This window comes from Lethenteron reissneri, chromosome 72, assembly GCF_015708825.2.
Source record: "Lethenteron reissneri isolate LAM-NWPU_2019-01 chromosome 72, ASM1570882v1, whole genome shotgun sequence".
NCBI lineage: Eukaryota > Metazoa > Chordata > Hyperoartia > Petromyzontiformes > Petromyzontidae > Lethenteron > Lethenteron reissneri.
In genome coordinates this window covers 5429160-5451699 of record NC_083850.1, presented here as the reverse complement: position 1 = coordinate 5451699, position 22540 = coordinate 5429160, and the positions used below count along the sequence as shown (strand labels likewise).

Below are 22540 nucleotides of genomic sequence, written 5' to 3'. Positions count from 1 at the left end.
CGGCTGTCCCGCCCACAGGTGCACCAGGATTGACGGGCTCGCACCCACCCACCGCTACGGGGGATGCCGAGGGTCTCGCGACGTCAAACGCGGACTCATTACGGAATGAACAGCTGCCACCGGGCGGTCCGCCATCCGGGGTTGCCCCGTGTGACGGGCCTGCAGCAAGGACGCGCGCAAAAATGCGCAGACTCTTATAATGCATTAAAAGAAGACTTATTTCTCTTGTGTATGGTTGCGGGGTGCTGCGTCGGTGGGGAGCTCCTGCCACATTGTGTTGTGTTGCGTGTGTGCTAGGGGTTCCCTGCTAAACCTGTATATACGTCGCTCTTACGGAATTCGTATTTATTCAGGGGGGGGTGCGTCGGATTGTTCCCTTCAGGGTTTGTTGGGTTTTGTTGTTGTTGTTGTTGTTGTTCCCTTCATGTTATCGTTAAAAAACGTTTTTTGAGGCACACGCGGAGATCAAGGGGTTAATTAACCTTTATTGAAGTTGTTGCAGCCGGGACGGCTGCGAGCTGTACAGGGGGGGGTGATGTAGGGCTGTTACAGAGGGGCTGTTTGTGTAGGGCTGGTTGCATAGGAGCTAACGGATAACAAACACAGTGGGCGGGGACTCCGCCAGTACACGGGGTGGTGCCCGCAACGACGTCCGCACCGGACGGCGTGAGGGGGGTTGTGATCCTCTAGGGGGGTATAAAAAGGGATGAGCCAGAGAGCTCGGGGTTCAGTCTTAGAGTAATTAGGGGAAGACGGAAGACCGACCAGATAGGCCCTGGACTCCCCCTGGGACGCCGCCCTTATCAGGGCAGCGCAGGCTGGAGCCAGTGGCGTGGTCCCGTGAACCAGAGTTAGTACTCTGGGACTCCGGGTACCGTAGCCCGACTGACCAGTGTCGGGCCAGACAGCCTCCCCTAGCCCGTTAGTGGAGGACTCGGGGTAGGAAGGATAGCTAGAGGTGTATCCCCAGTTATACGGGTGAGGGGGCCGATACACCCCTCTAGTGCTGTACGACCATTGTGTAAATAAACACGTGTGCCTTACAACGGTGTCCAAGCGTCTTCAAGAGTACTTCACGTGTTTGAGCGTATATGAGAGTTGGGCTATATGGAGGTGACTACTGGGTAGTTTTGCGACCCATCAGGCTGACTTGTAATCTATGCTCTAAGCTATTGAGGGAAGATGATGATGATGATAGTTTTGCAATGTGAACATAAGAATTCCAGAGTATGTATCTGATAGAGAATTTACTCTGTGTGTGTGGTGCGGCAGTGGGGAGGACTAAGGTTATTGGAGTGTCTCGTGTTGTACGCATGGATTTGGTAATTCATCTGGAAGAACACTTTTAAGGGTTTTGGTACGATGTCTCAGAGGTACGTGTATTCATAGATATAGGTACACATTTGGAAAATATTAATGTTGTAGATGGACATGATATTGAGCTTCTTAAACATAGGGGCAGATGGAGCCAATTAGTTAAAGGAGGAGGCCAGTCTTGCAAATTTATTTTGGATGATGTTTAATGTATGGAGGTAGCAAGCATATGTACTGGCCAAGACAATATTGCTGTAGATGAGATATGGGTAAATCATGCTGTAGTAGAGTTAGGAAGCAAGCCTGATGGATCAAACCATCCGTATTTCTGATTATACCAATGGACTTCGTCACTTTACTGAAGACAAAGTGAACGTGATCTTTCCAGCACATATTTAACAACAACTTTGCCTGCTTTTGTTCCATACAAATGTGTGCACTTTGCGAAATGAGTTGCACTAGGTAACTATTTTGGTCAGTTTAAAACGTTATTTCATGTCGAAAAGTATTGGATCTAATAAATAATAATGATTGGATCAATATCATAACCTGTTTGAAATGTCACCCAAAGCAATTCAATCTTCATTGTCTGCAATGCCTATAACCGTCACAAACGAATACAATCTCATTCAAAATGTACATCTCTCCTTTTTTTCAGATGAAAGAAATATGTTCAGCTTTAGAATGCGATGAGAAGTTCGTCTTCCCAATGATAAACTATCGCGACTGCATGAACGTGGACACCAATACAAATATCCTCGCCTTGTCCCTCATTAGTGCACTCGTTGACGCCGCCTCTGATTTCATATACAATAATAAAAAAAAAGCAGCAAATGAAATGAAGCACACTCCCACTCCAAATTAGTCTCTCACCCTTACTTTCTTCCATTATTTTTTCCATATATTTTTTTCTATTCCACTGCACCCACCCCTATTCTCTCGCCTCTGTCCCACTCCCAGACCCACAGTCCTCTTTCTCCTATGACCCTCAATTCCTGACCAGGCACCCACGTTTTGCTTTCTCTATGCACACCTAACCCCATCTCTCCTCCAGCCCTACGCGGTGCTCCTCATTCAGCTCATCTATCTGGCATCAGACACTCTGCCCCTACCACCCTTCACCTACCCTCATCCATGCCCATTTTACTACTTCATGCATGTGCTACATACCCCGCTGCCTCTCATCCACGTTGCACATATCAGACGCTCTCACCATCACATTCTACCTTATTCTCACTTACCTACACCAGAAACATCAGCTCCATTCCCAGCCCCTGTCCCACCATACATTCCATCACCTCCCTCACTGACAGCTGCTCTACCCCACTCGTTACTCCATTTACCCCGTGTGTACCTCCGTCGGCTTGCATTGTAAAGCGCCCTGGAAAGGGTTCTGCCATATACATACTTCTTAGAATAGAATGTTCTACTGTGCTAAGAAGCAGAATGCTATGCAGTGGATTTAGAAAATGTCGAAATGAAATGTGTTAAAAAATTGCTCGGATATTACTATGCATCTCGATGAGAGCTTCTAGAATCAATTGGTGTAACCACCTGTTGATTTACATGTGACTTGGAAACGTCTGACGATAATGAATAGTAATCTACAGTTTCAGTGTTCAAAGATGTCACTTGAAGCCTACTGCATGCGAATTAGGATTTATAATTATGGGATGTACCCTTTTTTCCTGGTGAGATGTGGTTATTTTGAGGGCTCCCTCCACTGCAAAAAAAAATCTAGAATCAACTCACTGTTGCTTCTGAATATATTGTATCTTCAATTCGAATTATAACTAATCTGTATCGTTGAGGTATGGGTTTAATGTCTTAAGGAGATGTGACGATGGCGTGAATCTGCGTAACTCCACGTCGGCCCTCAACGAACGTACGTTAGCGCCACCACCATTATTGTGAATAAGCAAATAATATTCTGCTAGTTTGTTGGTGTACTTACAACAACATTACGGCATTACTGTGGTATTTGTTACTGATAGAGTAATTGATTACTACAATAATTAAAATAACTGTGGGTGATTGGTAATTGATTGTGTGCTCTGCACACGATGACAAAATAGCACCTGGATATAGCTTTAGAATTGACAGTCTGCATGTGCAAATTAACTGTTGTCACTGTGTAACTAGTAGTCGCCGCCCGCTTCGCGGGCGGTGTGTATATACTTGGTTGGTGGGGAGTTGAAAGTGGCTGGACACAATATACATGTTTTGGTGATTGTTTTATGTTTATTTTTGTGAGGTTATATGCATTTTTATGAGACGCTCAATCGACAATATTAAAGAATGCAAGTTATTCAAATATAGAATGCAACTTATTGAAATATCTGGCGATACACGATATTCTTCGTGTACACTCCGTCTTCCTCCTCGTCGTCAGGTCCCTCAATAAGCGCCTTGATGTTGGATCTTGCCGTGACTCGCGATAGTGCCAAGGCTGGGACTATGGGGAACTGTTTGCGCCGAAGTCGAAATGGGAAGTCCTTCGTGTCCAATTCGCGGCAGATATGGTTGTTCTCAAGCAGCGAGTCCGAGACCAAGTGTGGGTACTCGGAAAGCTGCGGGAGGTCGTCAAAGTCCGACAGAGCCATCCCACCTGCCGTGAGGAACTCGTGGAGGCTGTGAAGGGTCTTGAACTTTACCATTTCTTTTATTTTCTTTGATGCTGCTACTCCTGCATAATGCACGGGTATAAGTAGTACTAATCACATACCTGCATTTCCCATATCCCCTCCCTTTGATGCTGCTAATCCTGCATAATGCACGGGCATAAATAGTACTAATCACATACCTGCATTTCCCATATCCTCTCCCTTTGATGCTGCTAATCCTGCATAATGCACGGGCATAAGTAGTACTAATTACATACCTACATTTTCCATAAATATGCTAAATTCCTCTTGATATGCAAATATTTTGTCAAGGCGCCCTTCCCCCCCTTCCAACCCAGCTTATATATATGCTCCAAGCACGTGTGCTGTTTCATTCAGACGCGGTCGCCTCGACAGACCTGGTTTTCACCTGAGGACGGCTGCTTGCATTGTGGCCGAAACGTCGTGAGAATTATTTTATTATGTTTTATATTTATTATTTTATTACTTCCCTTCTACGTGACTTTACCGAAAGAACCAAGAAGATCTACAATTTCTTCTTTGTTGGTCAGCTGGCGGTACTGGTACTCGTAATCGCGAGCCAATTCGTCGTAGAATTTATCCCAGAGAGCCTTCGTATCTGCTGGCAAGGAATACAGCAGAATCGTAGCGAAGAGTTGACGAAGCTGGTACGGCATCTGAAAGAGCGAGGCTTCTTCCAGACACGCAACCCATTCGCGATCGCTCTCAAGGTAGCCTGCTCGCATGGCTGCTTCCAGCGGTTTGTTTTGTTTTATTTTATTCGTAACGCACCATCCATATGCGCTCCACCATCCACCATGCCCTTGCATCGCAAAGACACAGCTCCGGTGTGCATCAGCGTGTGCGCCATCCACAGTGACATTGGTCAGAAATTGCACCATTCCGATCGCACACAGGTTAGTCCCTGCATCCTCCGTATGTATGTACACACACAGACAAATTCGTTATGGGGCCACCTATTTTTTTTCATATTAAAATGTATTTTGTTGGTGTTTTTACGTTTACGTATTCCCATTGTGGGTGTTTTACGCATGCATCAGATTTTTGGGTTCCTCACATATGATATCAGAGGTGTGGGTCACTCTCAATCGAACAATAACGGGGATCGTTCCAGTTCTGACAGCTTGCAGATAGAAACATTGCATGATCGTATACTAATAATGACAGAATTTGTACCCCAGTGGAGGGCATCCCCCACCCGGCCCTTCTTACCGGTACTGTGAGACTTACAAATCCAGACCTCTCCTCCTCCTGAACCGTTCACAATACCCTGTGATAGTACCATAATCATCTCAATAAAGCGATCACTTTCCAATGCCCATTTTGATCCCGGGAGTTACCCGGGTGGTGTCACACTGTACTCATTGTTTTAGCATGTCGCAATTTCCGATATGGCTTGTGCAACGGCCAGAGAGTGACAGCGGTGGGGGGCGGGCTGCAACCTTTTTTGACAGTTTATTACATTTCAAAGTGCATGAGATTGGCACTCCAAAACATCATAAATGTACAGTAACGCCAACTGCATCCGTGCCAAACATGATACGTGGACACATGCTGCATATTATGCAACATATGCCCTTACCAGCAGCAGCATGCACAACATCTCAATTACACAACCGAAGTAGACAGCAAGCCGTCCATGGAGACGTGATGAACGTCAATACATAATAATGGTAATAAGCCGGATAAACCAAAAAGTACCATTTGTACCCATCAAACAGTCAGCTGGGTTGCCCCATGGGGGTAATGACCCATGGGCGAAACTGTAGGGGTGCGCTACGCAACTGGCCGTGGTCCCGGCAGGTGAAGCTGCCAGCTCAGTCCGCTAAGACTTGCTGTATAGCGACCCCTGCCTACTCGTAAGGTAAAGTTGTTTGGGGACTCCACTAATCGCAGCACGCAGCACCCATTTTTTACATAAATATACGTAATACTAGCTGTACTACCCGGCTTCGCCCGGGACTTGTATCCACCACGACCGGCCGCCTTTGTCTCCCCAGTGGCGATGTTAATACGCCACACCAGTTACTCGTTTTGAGGCAGAGTCCCTCCCTCACCACTCTGCCTCCCTCACCACTCACGCACGGCCGCCTTTGTCTCCCCAGTGGCGATGTTAATACGCCACACCAGTTACTCGTTTGAGGCTGAGTCGACCTAGGGGAGGTTCAAATAATCGTCACCGGTGGTGGCCGTGAGCGGGAATGGAACTCGGTTCGCCGGGTTGGTAGCGCAGCGTAGCGTTAACCACTACACCCACCGCTCCTCACACACCACACACGCACAGACACACACACAGACACACACACAGACACACGCAGACACACACAGACAGACACAGACAGACACACACACACAGACACACAGACAGCACGCTAAGCACTACACTACCGCTCCCCACACACCACACACAGACACACACACAGACACACACACAGACACACACACACAGACACAGACAGCACGCTAAGCACTACACTACCGTTCCCCCTACACAACACACGCGCGCGCGTCCATAGGTACACATACACGCGCTTGCTGCAGACACACACGACTTTCAGGGTGCGCACGGCAGTAAACGACTGCAATAATAAAGCGGCAATGCTGCGCGAGGAACGCCTTAGACCTGCAACACATTTGTGTAATGCGAGCGTAAACACACAAACACATACAAACACATACACACACATACATACACACACATACACACAAACACATACACACACATACACACACATACATACACACAGACATACACATACACAAAAACACATACATACACACAAACACATACACAATACACACAGACATACATGCAGACACACAGAGACACACATAACACACATACATACACACACATACATACACAGAAACACATACACACATACATACACACACACACATACACACAAACACATACACACACGTACATACACACATACATACAGACACACAGACATAGACATAAACACATACAAAAAAACCCACATACATACAAACACAGACATACACACAAACACATACACACACATACATACACACATACATACACAGAGAAAAACACATACACACAAAAACACACATACATACACACAAACACATACACAATACACACACACATACATGCAGACACACATAACACACACATAACACACATACATACACACGCATACATACACAGCAACACATACACACACATACATACACACACACATACATGCACACAAACACATGCACACACGTACATACACACATACATACAGACACGCAGACATACACATAAAGACATACAAAAAAAACCGACATACATACACACACACATACACACAAACACATACACACACATACATACACACATACATAGAGACACACAGACATACACATAATCCACGATGGCCGGCCGCCTTTGTCTCCCCAGTGACGATGTTCACACACGACAGCAGTTACGCGTTTGAGGCTGAGTCGACCTAAGGGAGGGCCCGGTTCGTTTCAAATAATCGTGAGCGGTGGTGGGCGTGAGTTGGAATGGAACTGGGGTCGCTCAACCAGCTTATTGACTATTTGTACAAAGAACATATAAAGAATCGATTATAATAACCAGGCTACAGTCCACATTATAGACTGGCAGTACACGCACTCAGCTTCATAAGCAGGCTAGAGTGTACATGATAGAGTGGCAGTACGCTCACCGAGTTTAATAAGCAGGCTACAGTCTACATGATAGACTGGCAGTACGCTGACCCAGCTTAATGACTATTTGTACAGTGAACATTTAAGTAATCGATTGTTGGCGCGTTGGGTTTAAAAGTAATATAAATTGCACACATTGTGGTGGGGGTGGAGTGAAGAGTATGAAAAACTTTGATGAATTTACCTCAGAGTGGCGTGGTGGGTGTCAAGGCCTAGTAGCGTGCAGAGCCTGCGGCCTCGCCAAAATTGTCCACCCGGCAGAGGCAGGGTACGGGTGGCGTGCCTTCCCCCCCCCCCCCCTCAGCGCTCGAACAATACTGTGTAATGGCTATTATTTAATTATTTACGGAGCCTATGAAAGTGGCGAAGGCGTGGCTAGCCGTTGGCAGGGGCAACCGCCGTCCAATGAAACTGCAGCCCTTGGCGAAGGCGTCGCTAGCCGTTGCCAGGTCCAATGAAAGCGGCGAAGGCGTCGCTAGCCGTTGCCAGGGGCAACCGCCATCCAATGAAAGTGTGTATGGTCCGAAATCCACACACACACAGACAGACAGACATGCACGATTTTATATATATAGATTAGCGTAACTACCATTCGCACACTTGCATACACACCACACTCACACAGCGCAGGGTCTGCGCCCACAGTGCACTGCAGCACTGCGGCGCAGACCTTGCCAAACCTATGCTATCGCTCTCTTCCGGGTGTGTTAATTATTTATTTTTATCGAATCAAAGTGAGCTGTGGCTTTTTTCCGGCTGTTTTATTTTCATCGAATCAGAGCGAGCTGTTTGGGCGGGTCCGTAAATAAATTAACGTCCAGATACGCACGCAGACGACCAAACCAGCGTAGTTGTTTAAGATAGTGTTTTAATTTATAACCATATACACGGAGGTAAGGTATTATAATATCATTAGAAGAATTAGAATCACAGTGTGGTCGTATAAGAATCGCTAATCTTTGTCGGACTTTGACGACCTCCCGCAGCTTTCCGAGTACCCACACTTGGTCTTGGACTCGCTGCTTGAGAACAACCATATCTGCCGCGAATTGGACACGAAGGACTTCCCATTTCGACTTCGGCGCAAACAGTTCCCCATTGTCCCAGCCTTCGCGATGACCATCAACAAGGCGCAAGGGCAAACTGTTCACAACCTGGGATTATATCTACCAACGCCATGCTTCTCGCACGGCCAACTGTACGTGGCACTATCGCGAGTCACGGCAAGATCCAACATCAAGGCGCTTATTGAGGGACCTCACGACGAGGAGGAAGACGGAGTGTACACGAAGAATATCGTGTATCGCCAGATATTTCAATAAGTTGCATTCTATATTTGAATAAGTTGCATTCTTTAATATTGTCGATTGAGCGTCTCATAAAAATACATATAACCTCACAAAAATAAACATAAAACAATCACCAAAACATGTCTATTGTGTCCAGCCACTTTCAACTCCCCACCAACAAAGCATATACACACTGCCCGCGTAGCTTGCGGCGACTGCTAGTCATTAGAAGTATTAAAATCGCACTCTACACATATGTATGTAAATTATCTGTTCAATCGAACCGGGGGTCGGATATGTGAACTGTGGGGGTACAGGGCAAGAATCGCATTCACATTTTAGAATAACAATATGGTCGTATTAGCATTTTACTGTGCTTGAATGTATGTTATGTGCAAATGCAAATCGTGAGTCGTAAATGCGATGGAGGGGTTAAGAGGTGCACGTTTAATCCAGTGTTAACATTTATTTTAGCATCATATTTAAGGACACTGTTGTTGATAAGAATTTGTCTGGACATGGCACGTGCCTTGTTCTACTCGATCAACCAAAATTAGTCATACAGGAATGTGATTTCATTCATGAGTAGTATTCACACAGCCCCGATGACACTAACCTACCTAAAGTTATGGTTAAACAAAGTCATCTAGAGTGACTTAATTCTCAGCTCAGACATGATCATCGCAATCATTTCCAAAAACGTGTGGGGTCCTGCGAGAGCAGGTCCCGACTACAAACAGCTGGGCAGCAGAATCGGAAGTAGCTGCGTCGCCCTCGAAATGTGATGTTGCTGCTGTTGTTGTCGCTGCTGTTGTTGCTGCTGTAATTGCTTCTGTTGCTGTGATATACGTAGGGAAGTGGTGTTCCGTGATGGGATGACGCCTTTGATTAAAGTCTCTGATTAAACTCACCCGATTGACGCCCTTGATCGTCGCATTTGATCAACTCTGATATTGTATACTCTCACATGTTAAGCTCTATCATAGTGAAACATAATAATATAACCTATGAACTATAACCTATCCATTGTAACGCTGTAAAATAATATTACCTATTGGGTTTCACTCCCTCGTCGAGAAGGCCGCTCTCTTCCTTTTCTAAAGTTACATGCTAATTTCTCTGCATTCACTTTAAATCGAGGACAAAGTTTTTCCATTTATTCAAAATAAGCGCACAATTACTCACTGAGATGCACTTACATATTCATGCATGAAGCACAATGGGCGCATTACCCTTCGGTATGTTAATAGACATGCGGATTGTACCTTCCAACATTTACAATAAAATGCAAATATCCTGAAAGACAAAGGATTGGATCCTAGGGGGAAGGGGAGTTATAAGGCGGCTCAGAAGCAGAGCTCAATGCCATTTCGAGAGGGAACTTGATGAGGTTGGACGCTCGACTCGTCGCTCTGCTGATCGCCCTTCAACCGCGAGACAACGCAGCCTGGCGAGCACAATTGCTGTGTCGACAGTTAGGCGACTTTGCGTCGGGAGAGTTCGTGGCGACATCTTCAGACGGGTTCCAGACATCGATATACCGTGAATCTCCAAGTAAGTGTCTATTTTCTCGGAACGTGTTCGTCGTCAAATTCGCGGGATTTTTTCGTGTCTCGGTTAGACGCGAGTGTCGTTCTTGTTTTAGCAGTTAACAATATCCCAAACTCAACGCTAAACATCCTTGCGGCCGATAGCATACTTTTGACTCAATAACACCGCTGCTGTTACTACGCTCACATGGAGCAGAGACGCTCTCCACAGCCTCACGCACACGGAGGCAAGAAGCAATTCAATTGCTCTGTGTGTGGGAAGTCCTTTTCATGGCCATCACATCTTCAGAGACACCAGAGAACACACACGGGAGAGAAGCCATTCCTGTGCCCTGTGTGTGGGAAGGCATTTGCAAAGTCATCACATCTTCAGAGTCACCAGAAAACACACACGGGTGAGAAGCCATTCCTGTGTTCTGTGTGTGGGAAGGCATTTGCACACTCATCACATCTTCAGAGTCACCAGAGAACACACACTGGCGAGAAGCCATTCCTGTGCCCTGTGTGTGGAAAGGCATTTGCACACTCGTCAACTTGTCAAGACCATCAGAGAACACATACGGGCAAGAAGCCATTCCTGTGCCCTGTGTGTGGGAAGGCATTTGCACACTCGTCAACCATGAACAGGCATCAGCAGGTCCACAATGATAGGAGTCCTGACGAAGTTTCCACCTTCGATCCCATGCAGTTGGATCCCGAGAGATGGCTGGATGTAATAGAGTGGCTCGAGGATCACACCGAGAGCTCGGGGTGACTGAAATATAATGTTGCATGCGGTTATACCTATTAAGCTGTCTTGAGTACTTGTGTGTTTAACTCTGACCCTTTAGTTTTACAGTTCGTTTGAGAGTTTCTTGACGCACAGGTGGTGAGTTTTGATGTTGGCGGATTACTTGGTGAAGTGGTGTGATGAGCAGTGGTTGTGAGATGGTTAAATTCCAGACAATATTGTAGTGTTTAAGTCTTCCTGTTGAGCTAAAGTTGGAATGCATCTGTAGTTAGATCTTTACGCAACATTTTAAACGAGTTCTTTTTTAAGTATAAAGCTTTTTTTTGCTGGTGATAATCGACTTTAGGATGTACATTGATGACGCGTTCGTTGGATATATGGCCTTGACTTCAACATAGAGGCACAGTGAACAAATGTGGTGAATTAATAAGGAAATCATGGGGAATGATATTTTAACGCTTTGGTATTCCTGGAACGGATATGGTTTGCATTGTACTGTAACTGTTTGAACATAGGACTTAATACATATTCGGTTGGAGTTTTAACGTAAAAATGATTGGAAGATGAATAAAAACGTATTTTCAACAAACGTTTGTCCATTTTTTTTATTTTACAATGTTCATAGCAAAAACGTGTTTTAAGCGCGTTTCAGGTGGAGGATCTTCGTCACACAAATCTGCCCTTAACCGGCAGCATCTTGGCTGTCTCTCCATTAACATGTGTCCCTGGAGGGGAAAGGTCCCCATTAAAAATCTATTCGCAACGTTACGGTCCCTAATAATCAAGTATGACATGTGAACTGTAACACTACCAACGATAACAAAAATAGTTAAAATACTATAATCTATTAACTAGTTTCATCATTTATAACACCAAAAACAGAGGTACGGTATTATTAGTTTTGAACAAAATAAACGGAGGTTCGTGATTATAATCGCATAATAATAATAATTATAATCGCACTGTGATAATGCTCATTCATGGTCATTGCAATTATTTCCAAATCCGTGTGGGGTCCCACGAGGACAGGGCACGGCCAAAAAACTCACATTATAAACTCACACTGTTATTATAAGTATATTATCGCACTCTGCTCATATGTATGTAAAATTTACGTTCAATCGAACCGCGGATCGGATATGCGAACTGTTGGGGGTGCAGGGTTAGCATCGCATTACAATTCTTAGAATAACAATATGGTCGTATGAGCATTTTGCTGTGATTGAATGTATGTTATGTGCAAGTGCAATCGTTAGTCGTAAATACGAGGCAGGGATTAATAGGTACACGTTGCATCCAGTGTTAACGTTTATTTTAGCATTATATTTTAGGCCACTGTCGTTGATAAGAGTTTGTCTGGACGTGGCATGTGCCTTGTTCTACTCGATCAACCAAAATTAGTACAATTGTCGGTCATAAAGGAGTGCGAGTTCATTCATGAGTAGTATCCACTTTGCCCCGATAACACTAACCTACAAACACAGTTATGGTTAAACAAAGTCATCTTTAGCCACTTAATTCTCAGCTCAGACATGATCATCGCAATAATTTCCAACGACGTGTGGGGTCCCGCGAGAGCAGGGCCCGGCTACAAAATAGGCGCTGAAATGAGTCCTGAAGAAGATTCCACCTTCGAGCCCATGAAGTTTGATCTCGAGAGATGGCTGGATGTAATGGAGTCGCTCGAAAGTCTAATCTAAAGCAACGGATAACTGAAATTATGTTGGGTTTGGTGAGACCTATTAAGCCACATTGTGTGCAATTGTGTATGTTTTAGACCAAGTTAATACGTTACAATTGATGTATCAGTGATTTTGATACTCGAGTTTTGCCGTTTGTTAGAATATTTCGTCACGTGCATTTTGTGGTTTCTGATATCGGATTACTTGCTGAAGTGGTGCGAGGAGCAGTGTTTGTGAGACCGTTCAATTCCTGACAATCTTGTCGTGGTCGAGTGTTCCTGTTGGAATGAGTCTATTGTTACAACTTTACTCGATATATTTTACTTGTTTTTTCCTTGATATCGCTTTTTTGGATGGTAATAAGCGACTTTAGATAACTGATTTCAGGATGTACATTGATGACGCGTTCGTTGGATGTTTGGCTTTGACTTAAACACAGACGCACAGTGAACAAATGTGTTGAACTAATAAGGAGATCAATGGGGAATTATACTTTGGTTTGGTATTCCTGGAAGTGACTTGATTTGCATTGTACTGTAGCTATACTCTTTGGTTCTTTCGGTAACGTCATATAGGTAGACAAAATAATAGAAAATAGTAGATCAATAATGTGATCTATTATTTTTCTACCTGCGTGACTTTAAGGAAAGAATCAAAGAGTATGGACTCCTGCAGTCACGAAAGCTTCAAATCAAGATTGTACTTTAACTGTTTGAACATAGGACATCATAAACTTTCGATACGAGTTGTAGTACTGTAAATATTCTTGCAGATGAATAAAACATTATTTTCAACAACTGCTTGTCCGATTTATTTTAAAATGTTAATCGCAAAAACGTGTGGACCCGAGTTTCAGGTGGAGCATCTCCGTCACACAAGTCTGACCTTAACAGGCATCATGTTGGCTGTCTTATCATTAACATGTGTGGTTCAGGAGGGGAAGGTCCCTTTTATAAATCGATTCACAACGTTACGGTCCCTAATCATCAAGTATACATGGAATCCTGTACGCTATGACACGTGAACTGTAACACTATAAACGATAACACGAAATTTTAAAATATTATAAACTAGTTTAATTATTTATAATACCAAAACAGAGGTACGGTATTATAATCTCATTACAAGTATTAGAATTACAATGTGATCGTATTAGAATCACACTCTGCGCATATGTATGTATAGTGTACGTGCAAGCGAACTGTGCTCGTATGTATGTAATATGTATCTATGGCCTTTGGACATGCGCACCGGTAGTCGGATATGCGAACTGTGGGCGGTGCAGGGATAGCATCGCATTACAATTCTTAGAATAACAATATGGTGGTATGAGCATTTTGCTGTGATTGAATGTATGTTATGTGCAAGTGCAATCGTTAGTCGTAAATACGAGGCAGGGATTAATAGGTGCACGTTGCATCCAGTGTTAACGTTTATTTTAGCATTATATTTTAGGCCACTATTGTTGATAATAATTCGTCTGGACGTGGCACGTGCCTTGTTCTACTCGATCAACCAAAATTAGTCATACAGGAGTGTGATTTCATTCATGAGTAGTATTCACACAGCCCCGATGACACTAACCTACCTAAAGTTATGGTTAAACAAAGTCATCTTGAGTGACTTAATTCTCAGCTCAGACATGATCATCGCAATCATTTCCAAAGACGTGTGGGGTCCTGCGAGAGCAGGTCCCGACTACAAACAGCTGGGCAGCAGAATCGGAAGTAGCTGCGTCGCCCTCGAAATGTGATGTTGCTGCTGTTGTTGTCGCTGCTGTTGTTGCTGCTGTAGTTGCTTCTGTTGCTGTGATAAACGCAGGAAGGTGGTGTTCCGTGATGGGATGACGCATTTGATTAAAGCCTCTGACCAAACTCACCCGATTGACGCCCTTCATCGTCGAATTTGATCAACTCTGATATTGTATACTCGCACATGTTAAGCTCTATCATAGTGAAACATAATATTATAACATATGAACTACAACCTATCCATTGTAACGCTGTAAAAGAATATTACCTATTGGGTTTCACTCCCTCGTCGAGAAGGCCGCTCTCTTCCTTTTCTAAAGTTACATGCTAATTTCTCTGCATTCACTTTAAATCGAGGACAACGTTATTCCATTTATTCAAAATAAGCGCACAATTAGACACTGAGATGCACTTACATATTCATGCATGAAGTACAATGGGCACATTACCCTTCGGTATGTTAATAGACATGCGGATTGTACCTTCCAAAATTAACAATCGAATGCAAATATCCTGAAAGACAAAGGATTGGATCCTAGGGGGGGAGTTATAAGGCGGCTCAGAAGCAGAGCTCAATGCCATTTCGAGAGGAAACTTGATGAGGTTGGACGCTCGACTCGTCGCTCTGCTGATCGCCCCTCAACCGCGAGACAACGCAGCCTGGCGAGCACAATTGCTGTCGACAGTTAGGCGACTTTGCGTCGGGAGAGTTCGTGGCGACATCTTCAGACGGGTTCCAGACATCGATATACCATGAATCTCCAAGTAAGTGTCTATTTTCGCGGATAAACTCTTAAACGTGTTCTTCATCAAATTAGCGGATTTTTTTGCGTCTCGCTTAGACGCAAGTGTCGTTCTTGTTTTAGCAGTTAACAAAATCCAAAACTTAACGCTAAAAATCCTTGCGGCCGATAGTGTACTTTTGACTCGATAACACCGCTGCTGTTACTACGCTCACATGGAGCAGAGACGCTCTCCACAGCCCCACGCACACGGGGGCAAGAAGCAATTCAATTGCTCTGTGTGTGGGGAGTCCTTTTCATGGCCATCACATCTTCAGAGACACCAGAGAACACACACGGGCGAGAAGCCGTTCCTGTGCTCTGTGTGTGGGAAGGCATTTGCACAGTCATCAACTCTTCAGAGTCATCGGAAAACACACACTGGTGAGAAGCCATTCCTGTGCCCTGTGTGTGGGAAGGCATTTTCACAGTCGTCAAATCTTAGCACGCATCAGAAGGTCCACAATGATAGGAAACTGAAATCAAAAGCTGAAATTCAAGGTGCTGCAATGAGTCCTGAAGAAGTTTCCACCTTCGATCCCATGCAGTTGGATCCCGAGAGATGGCTAGATGTAATGGAGTGGCTCGAGGATCAAACCGAGAGCTCGGGGTGACTGAAACATAATATTGCATGTTGTTACACCTATTAAGCCATATCGAGTACTTTTGTGCGTTATTTTTACCATTTTAGTTTTACAGTTTTTGTGAGTTTAATGACGTGCACAGTGGTGGTTTGTAATGTTATCGGATTACTTGCCGAAGTGGTGTGAAGAGCACTGGTTGTGAGAGGGTTTAATTGTAGTCGTTAGGTGTTCCTGTTGAGCTAAAGTTGGAATGCGTCTGTAGGTACATCTTTACTTAACATTTTAAAGATTTTTTGTCAAGTGTATAGCTTTTTTTGATTCGTTTTAATCGATTTTAGATAGCTGATTTCAGGATGTAGATTGATGACGCGTTCGTTGGATATATGGCCTAGACTTCAACATAGACGCACAGTGAACAAATGTGGTGAACTAATAAGGAGATCAATGGGGAATTATTTTATAATGTTCCTAGCAAAAACATGTTAAGAGAATTTCAGGTGGAGGATCTCCGTCACACAAGTGTGCCCTTAACCGGCAGCATCTTGGCTGTCTACCCGATTAACACGTGTTCCTTGAGGGGAAAGGTCCCCGTAGTTAATCGTTCATCAACGTACCAGTCCCTAATCCCGAAGTATGTCGGGGATAAACTGTACTCTATAACATGTAAACTGTAATACTATAAACGATAACGCTCAAATCTCAGCTCAGATAGGATCATCTCAATTATTTCCATAGACGTGTGGGGTCCCACGAGAGCACTGTTATATACGCAGCATGTTGGTGTAGGACATATTAAACATTAGGTTCGCGTTTTAACGTAAAAATGATTGCAAGATGAATAAAAACGTATTTTTAACAAATGTTTGTCCCTTATTTATTTTACAATGTTCATAGCAAAAACATGTTAAGAGAATTTCAGGTGGAAGATCTCCGTCGCACAAGTGTGCCCTTAACCGGCAGCATCTTGTTTCAAATGTTATCGCAGTAAACAATTCGGACCACAGCAGGACACTCAATCTCGAGCATCTGCGAAGCAACGATATGAGTGGGCTAAGACCTGCAAGTTTATTCGAGTGTTCACGTTATTTTAGCTATATAGTTAAGTACATGTACGTGATAAGAATTCGTCGACATGGCCTGTGTCTTGTTCTCCTTAATCAACACAAATTATGTCAAATTACGTCATAAATATGTGAGCTAATTCTTCGGTAGTATTCGCTAAACACTGTTGGCACTAACCTACACTAAGTTATGTTTAAACAAAGTCAACTTAAGTCGCTCATATCTCAGCTCAGGATCATCTCAATTATTTCCATAGACGTGTGGGGTCCCACGAGAGCAGAGTCGGCGTGCAAACAGCCGGGCGGCAGTTGGAGCAGAAGCAGAAGTCGCTACTTTGTCATCGAACGGTTTCGTAGCTGCTGTAGTTGCTTCTGTTACTGTTATATACGCAGCATGTTGGTGTCCCGTGATGGGATAGCGCCTTTGATGAAAAACTCTGATCCAACAAGTCACCTTCGTTGTCTAGACGCATTCTAAACACAACATTGTACTTAAATGTTGCTAAAATAACGTCTACACCCAATTCAACATGCAGTTCCACCTCGGCCATGAGCAACCCACAGCACGCGCAGAGGGAGGAGACCACGAGGGAGACGGCCTCAACTTGAAGAGAAAGTTGACAAACTCACGGATGCCATCACCCAGCTGCTGCAACGCCTGTCGGATGAGACGCTGCGTCCCGCGGCACCAACCAGGCGAGTAAAGGAAGAGCAGAGCCCGAATCGGAAGCCGCCACCCAAACATCAGCAGCAGTCGATAGCGTGATTCTAATAGGACCACGTTGTTATTATAATCATTTTAATGCGATCAAAACCGCGCACCTCCCAGGTTGCATTTACGACTCCCGATGTACATCTACATATAACATACATTCTAGCTCAGTGTAATTCTAATACGACCATAGTGTTATTCTAATAATTTTAATCCGATCCTAATCCCCCAGTTCGCATATCCGACCCCCGGTTCGCATGTCCAACGGACATACATATTACATACGAACGAGCACAGTTCACTGGCACGTACACTATTATACATACATATGCGTGATTCTAATACGATCACATTGTGATTCTAATACTTCTAATGATATTCTAGTATTGATTTGAAGCTTTCGTGACTGCAGGAATTAATACTCGTTGGTTCTTTCGGTAAAGTCAAGTAGGTAGAAATAAAACAAAGTAAATCACGTTTCGGACGAAACACAAGCGCCCGTCTTCGGGTGAGAATCGCGATATCCGCGATGTCTGCTGCGAGCAGCACGATGTCTGCTGCAGACATCGTTTCGGGCGCTTGTGTTGCGTCCGAAACGTCGTTATTTATTTTGTTTTATTTATACCTACGTGACTTTACCGAAAGAACCAAAGAGTATAGATATTCTAATACTGTCCCTCCGTTTACGGTCTTATAAATTATATAAAAAAAAACTAGTTTATATTCGTTTAATGTTTAATGCTATCTTTAAAGCGTTACAGTTTACATGTTTTAGAGTACAAGTGATCTCCAGTATACTTCGGAATTAGGGAACGGAAAGTTGATAAACTATTTATAACGGGGACCTCTCCCCTCTAGGAACACATGTTGATGGTAATTTTAATCCCATCTTGATCCTGCACCTTCCGTTTCACATATCCCGCCCTTGACATGTTACATACATACATGTTACATATGTTGTATCGTAGACGGAGGTACTCGGAGACGGAGGTTGAGTTAGGGGCTTCCGCCAGGGTTTATTAACACTTATCACTATCCCTGGTTCCCTCTTTACCCCTTCCACTATCCCCGTTCCTCCAGTGACCCCGCTTACGTTACGGGGTCTCCCTTATATACCCTCGGAGGGGTGATGTCACGTGCACTGCCCAGCGCGTGCGACCCCACGTCCCGTGAGGTCACCGCACCTGACAGCGCACACGACGCCACCACTCTCCACTACTCCTCTACATCACCCCCCCCCGTAAAAAAAAACAGCCGACCCGGCTGCAATCAACCTTAGGGCAGCACGGCCCTTCAAGCAGAACAGTAACAACAAAAAAACAAAACAAATAGAGCCCGAAGGCCTCATCCGCCGGATAGCGCCGAACGGGCGCCAGGGGCTAGGCCCGCTGAACGGCCATCAGGGCCGTCACCGGAGCCGCACCCCCCTCGAGCGGGTATGCGCTGCTGGCCCGCTCCCTCGTGCGGTGTCCGCCACCCGTGCAGGTGGGCCGTCAGCGGGCAACAGGCCCACCGCCGTGGCCTCCGGTGCCTGGGGGGTCTCTGTCGGCCTCACTCGGGAGGGGCCTGGGGGCACACACACAGGTCGGACGTCACCTCCGTCAACGAGACCCGGCCGGTCAGGCACGCCGGATACATCATCAGCCGGCCGCTCCGGAATTGGGGGTGGATCCCCCAGGGTAGATGGAACATAACGTTTGAGCCGGGACGGGTGCACTATCCACTGCCTGCGACCGAATCGAATCCGGACGCATTGCGGCCGGCGGACCTCCACAACCTCCACGGGTCCCTGCCAAGGGCGATGCAATTTGGCCGATGTGCCAACGGGGACCTGGGGACAATGCAGCCACGCTTTTTGACCCGCTACCCACGGGAGGCCAGCTGCCTGGTGTTTTGGCAGCCGCTCATTAGCCGCCTGCCGGCTTGCGGAATTCTCGGCAGCGGCCTGTCGCGCCTCGCGCAGCCGGTCAAGTGCGACCTTCAAAGGGGTCGGCACCGACGACCCCTTCTTGGAGGAGCCAACGTCCATCTGGACGTGCACCGGGGGCTCCGGTTCCCTACCGTACATTAAATAAAAAGGCGAAAATCCCGTGGAGGCATGAGGGGCCAACCGATACGCCGCCAAGACCCCCGGGACGAACAGGTCCCAGTCTGACTGGGACGTGTTCACCTGGTGGCACAGCATGGACGTAAGGGTGCGGTTCAAGCGCTCTACCATCCCATCTGACTGGGGGTGGTAGGGCGAGGTGCGGATTTTCTTGGTGCCAAGGAGGTCACACACCTCCTTGAGCAACCTAGACGAGAAATTCCGCCCCTGGTCAGTCAACAATTGTTCCGGCGCGCCCTTGTCAAACACGTATCCCTGGACGAAGGCCTCGGTGATAGAAGAGGCCAACTGATCGACCAAAGGCCATGCCATGGGCCAACGTGTGAGGTACTCAACGCCCACCAAGAGGTATTTGTGGCCCCGTTGGGATGCAGGGAATGGCCCCAAAATGTCGAGCGCCACGAGCTCATTAACGCGAGAAACCCGGATGGACTGCAGCGGGGCCCGGTCCTGGACAACTGGGGCCTTCCTCCGCGCGCAGTCGTGGCAACCCTTCAAAATCAGTGCTACGTCACCCTCAACACCCGGCCAGTAATAGTCCCGCTTAAGGGTCAATAAGGTCTTGTGGTAGCCAAGGTGCATAAGCTTCTCGTGAATGGCTCGGGTTAATTTACCACGCAGGCTAGTGGGCACAACCACACAATAGCGTTCCAATTGGGCATCCCAACGCATGAGTAGTCCGTCATGCACGGCGATCGCCGGGGCAGCCGACGAAGCTAAGCTCCGGGCGTTATGTCCGACACGGCGCCGTAGCTTCAGCAGAGAGGAATCCTCCATCTGCAAGCCGGACCATACCTCCCGGGGAAGTCCAAGGCCGAAATCTGCGGTCGACGCCGCACCTGGAGGGGTGTCCGCCTCGGCCGACGCGACCAACTGGGCCGCGGCGTCCCCTGGGGCCTTGCAACGGCTAGAGCCCAGGGCGCAAGCACACCCGCCGCCTGCCGGCAATCGGGATAAACCGTCCGCATTTCCATGCTGTGTCCCCTTCCTATGGATTACATCAAAAGGGTAATCCTGGAGCACTTCGAGCCAGCGAAACAGCTGACCCGAGGGCTGACTAATCTTCAGCGAATATTGCAGGGCCGCGTGGTCGGTTCGGACCGTAAACAGCCTACCGTACAAATATGGTCTATACAACTGAACAAAATAAACTATGGCCAAAAGCTCCCTCCGGGTCACACAATATCGCTGTTCCGTCGAGGACAGAACGCGACTGCCATAGGCTACCACCCTCTCAACCCCGTCGACCACCTGGGCCAGGACAGCCCCAATTCCCGTGTCGCTGGCATCGGTATCGAGCAGGAAGGGTTTCGTAAAATCCGGGTACCCCAAGGGCGGCGCATCCGCCAAGGCCGTGCGAAGCGCCGCAAAAGCCGCCTCCTCCTCCGCGCCCCAGTGAAACCTTTGTCCTTTGGCGGAAAGGGCGTGCAGTGGCTTCGCAATTGTCGCAAAATCGCGGACAAACCGGCGATAGTACGATGCGAATCCAACGAAGCTACGCACCTCCGCGACAGATGTGGGAGTCGGCCACGTCCGGACACAAGCCGTTTTATCCGGGTCCGTGGCGACACCTGACGTGCTAACAATGTGTCCCAAATACCTCACCGATGGTTGTAGCAAGTGGCATTTCTGGGGTTTGAATTTCAAGCCAGCAGCACGCACTTTGACGAACACCGCCTCAAGGCGTTGCAAGTGCTCGCCAAACGTACGGCCAAAAACAATAACGTCATCCAAGTAGATTAGACAAGACTCCCACTGCAGCCCCGCCAAGACCATCTCCATGAGACGCTGGAAGGTGGCCGGGGCCGAATGGAGACCCATAGGAAGCCGATTGAACTCGAACAACCCCTGGGGCGTGCGGAACGCTGTTTTGGGTCTAGAGGCCTCATCCAGTGGCAATTGCCAGAAGCCGGAGAGCAAATCTAAAGTCGAAAAGAACCGCGCGCCCGAGAGGGCGTCCAAGGAATCATCCATGCGAGGCAATGGATATGCATCAGCCACCGAGATCTTGTTCAATCTACGAAAATCGACGCAGAACCGGAGACTCCCGTCCCGTTTCTTGACTAGCACAATGGGGGCACCCCAAGGGCTAGTAGATGGGGAGATGATGTCCGCCGCCAACATTTCCTCGACAGCCGAGCGGACATGATCTTTTTCCGCTGGGCTAAAGCGGTGGGAATTAAGTCGAATGGGGGCCGCGTCGCCCGTGTCTATGTGGTGGTCCAAAAGAGTAGTGCGACCCAGATCAAACTTACTTTGGCTGAACACATCGGTGAACCGTTCGATGAGGTCGCGGAGTTGCCGACGTTCCCCGAAGGACAACGAGGCATTCTCGTCGCACAACGTGGCGATCCATGATGCGTCGGGGTCCCCCGTGCGCATCACGCCCGCCACGACCCCTCCATCCGGGGCAGCGCTCTCGGGTGGAGGAGCCGGGGTTGCGTGTGCCAGGACGGCGCCGGCCGGGACTATGACCGGCAAGGGTCCCGAATTGAGGACCTGCAAAAAAAGGTCCTGGCCCCCCGACACGGCTGTCAAGGCGCCCACCAACCCCTTCGTCCTTGAAAAGTAGCTTGACGGGGACAGGAGGATACCCGTCTCCGTGGAGCCCATTTCGAGCGGTTTGCGCAACCTAAGGGGTATCAG

General features: G+C 46.8%; 2 protein-coding genes and 1 pseudogene across 3 annotated transcripts in view; 2 read left to right on the top strand and 1 right to left on the bottom strand.

The window, feature by feature from the left end:
• LOC133361288 (interferon-induced protein 44-like) overlaps positions 1-9675 on the top strand; it is a 70755-nt gene extending 61080 nt beyond the window's left edge. The window contains exon 7 of one of the 2 annotated variants that reach the window (XM_061580223.1): positions 8633-9675. In XM_061580223.1, the coding sequence (XP_061436207.1) occupies positions 8633-8968 (336 nt within the window). In that variant the 3' untranslated portion in view covers positions 8969-9675. Of the gene's footprint in view, positions 1-1972; positions 3623-8632 lie in introns of those variants that run through there. The other variant, XM_061580224.1, reaches the window with a different exon arrangement.
• LOC133361284 (zinc finger protein 239-like) overlaps positions 1-22540 on the top strand; it is an 807570-nt gene that overhangs the window by 564271 nt on the left and 220759 nt on the right. The gene's annotated exons all lie outside the window — the stretch shown is intronic.
• LOC133361342 (oocyte zinc finger protein XlCOF6-like) overlaps positions 1-22540 on the bottom strand; it is a 276931-nt pseudogene that overhangs the window by 139986 nt on the left and 114405 nt on the right.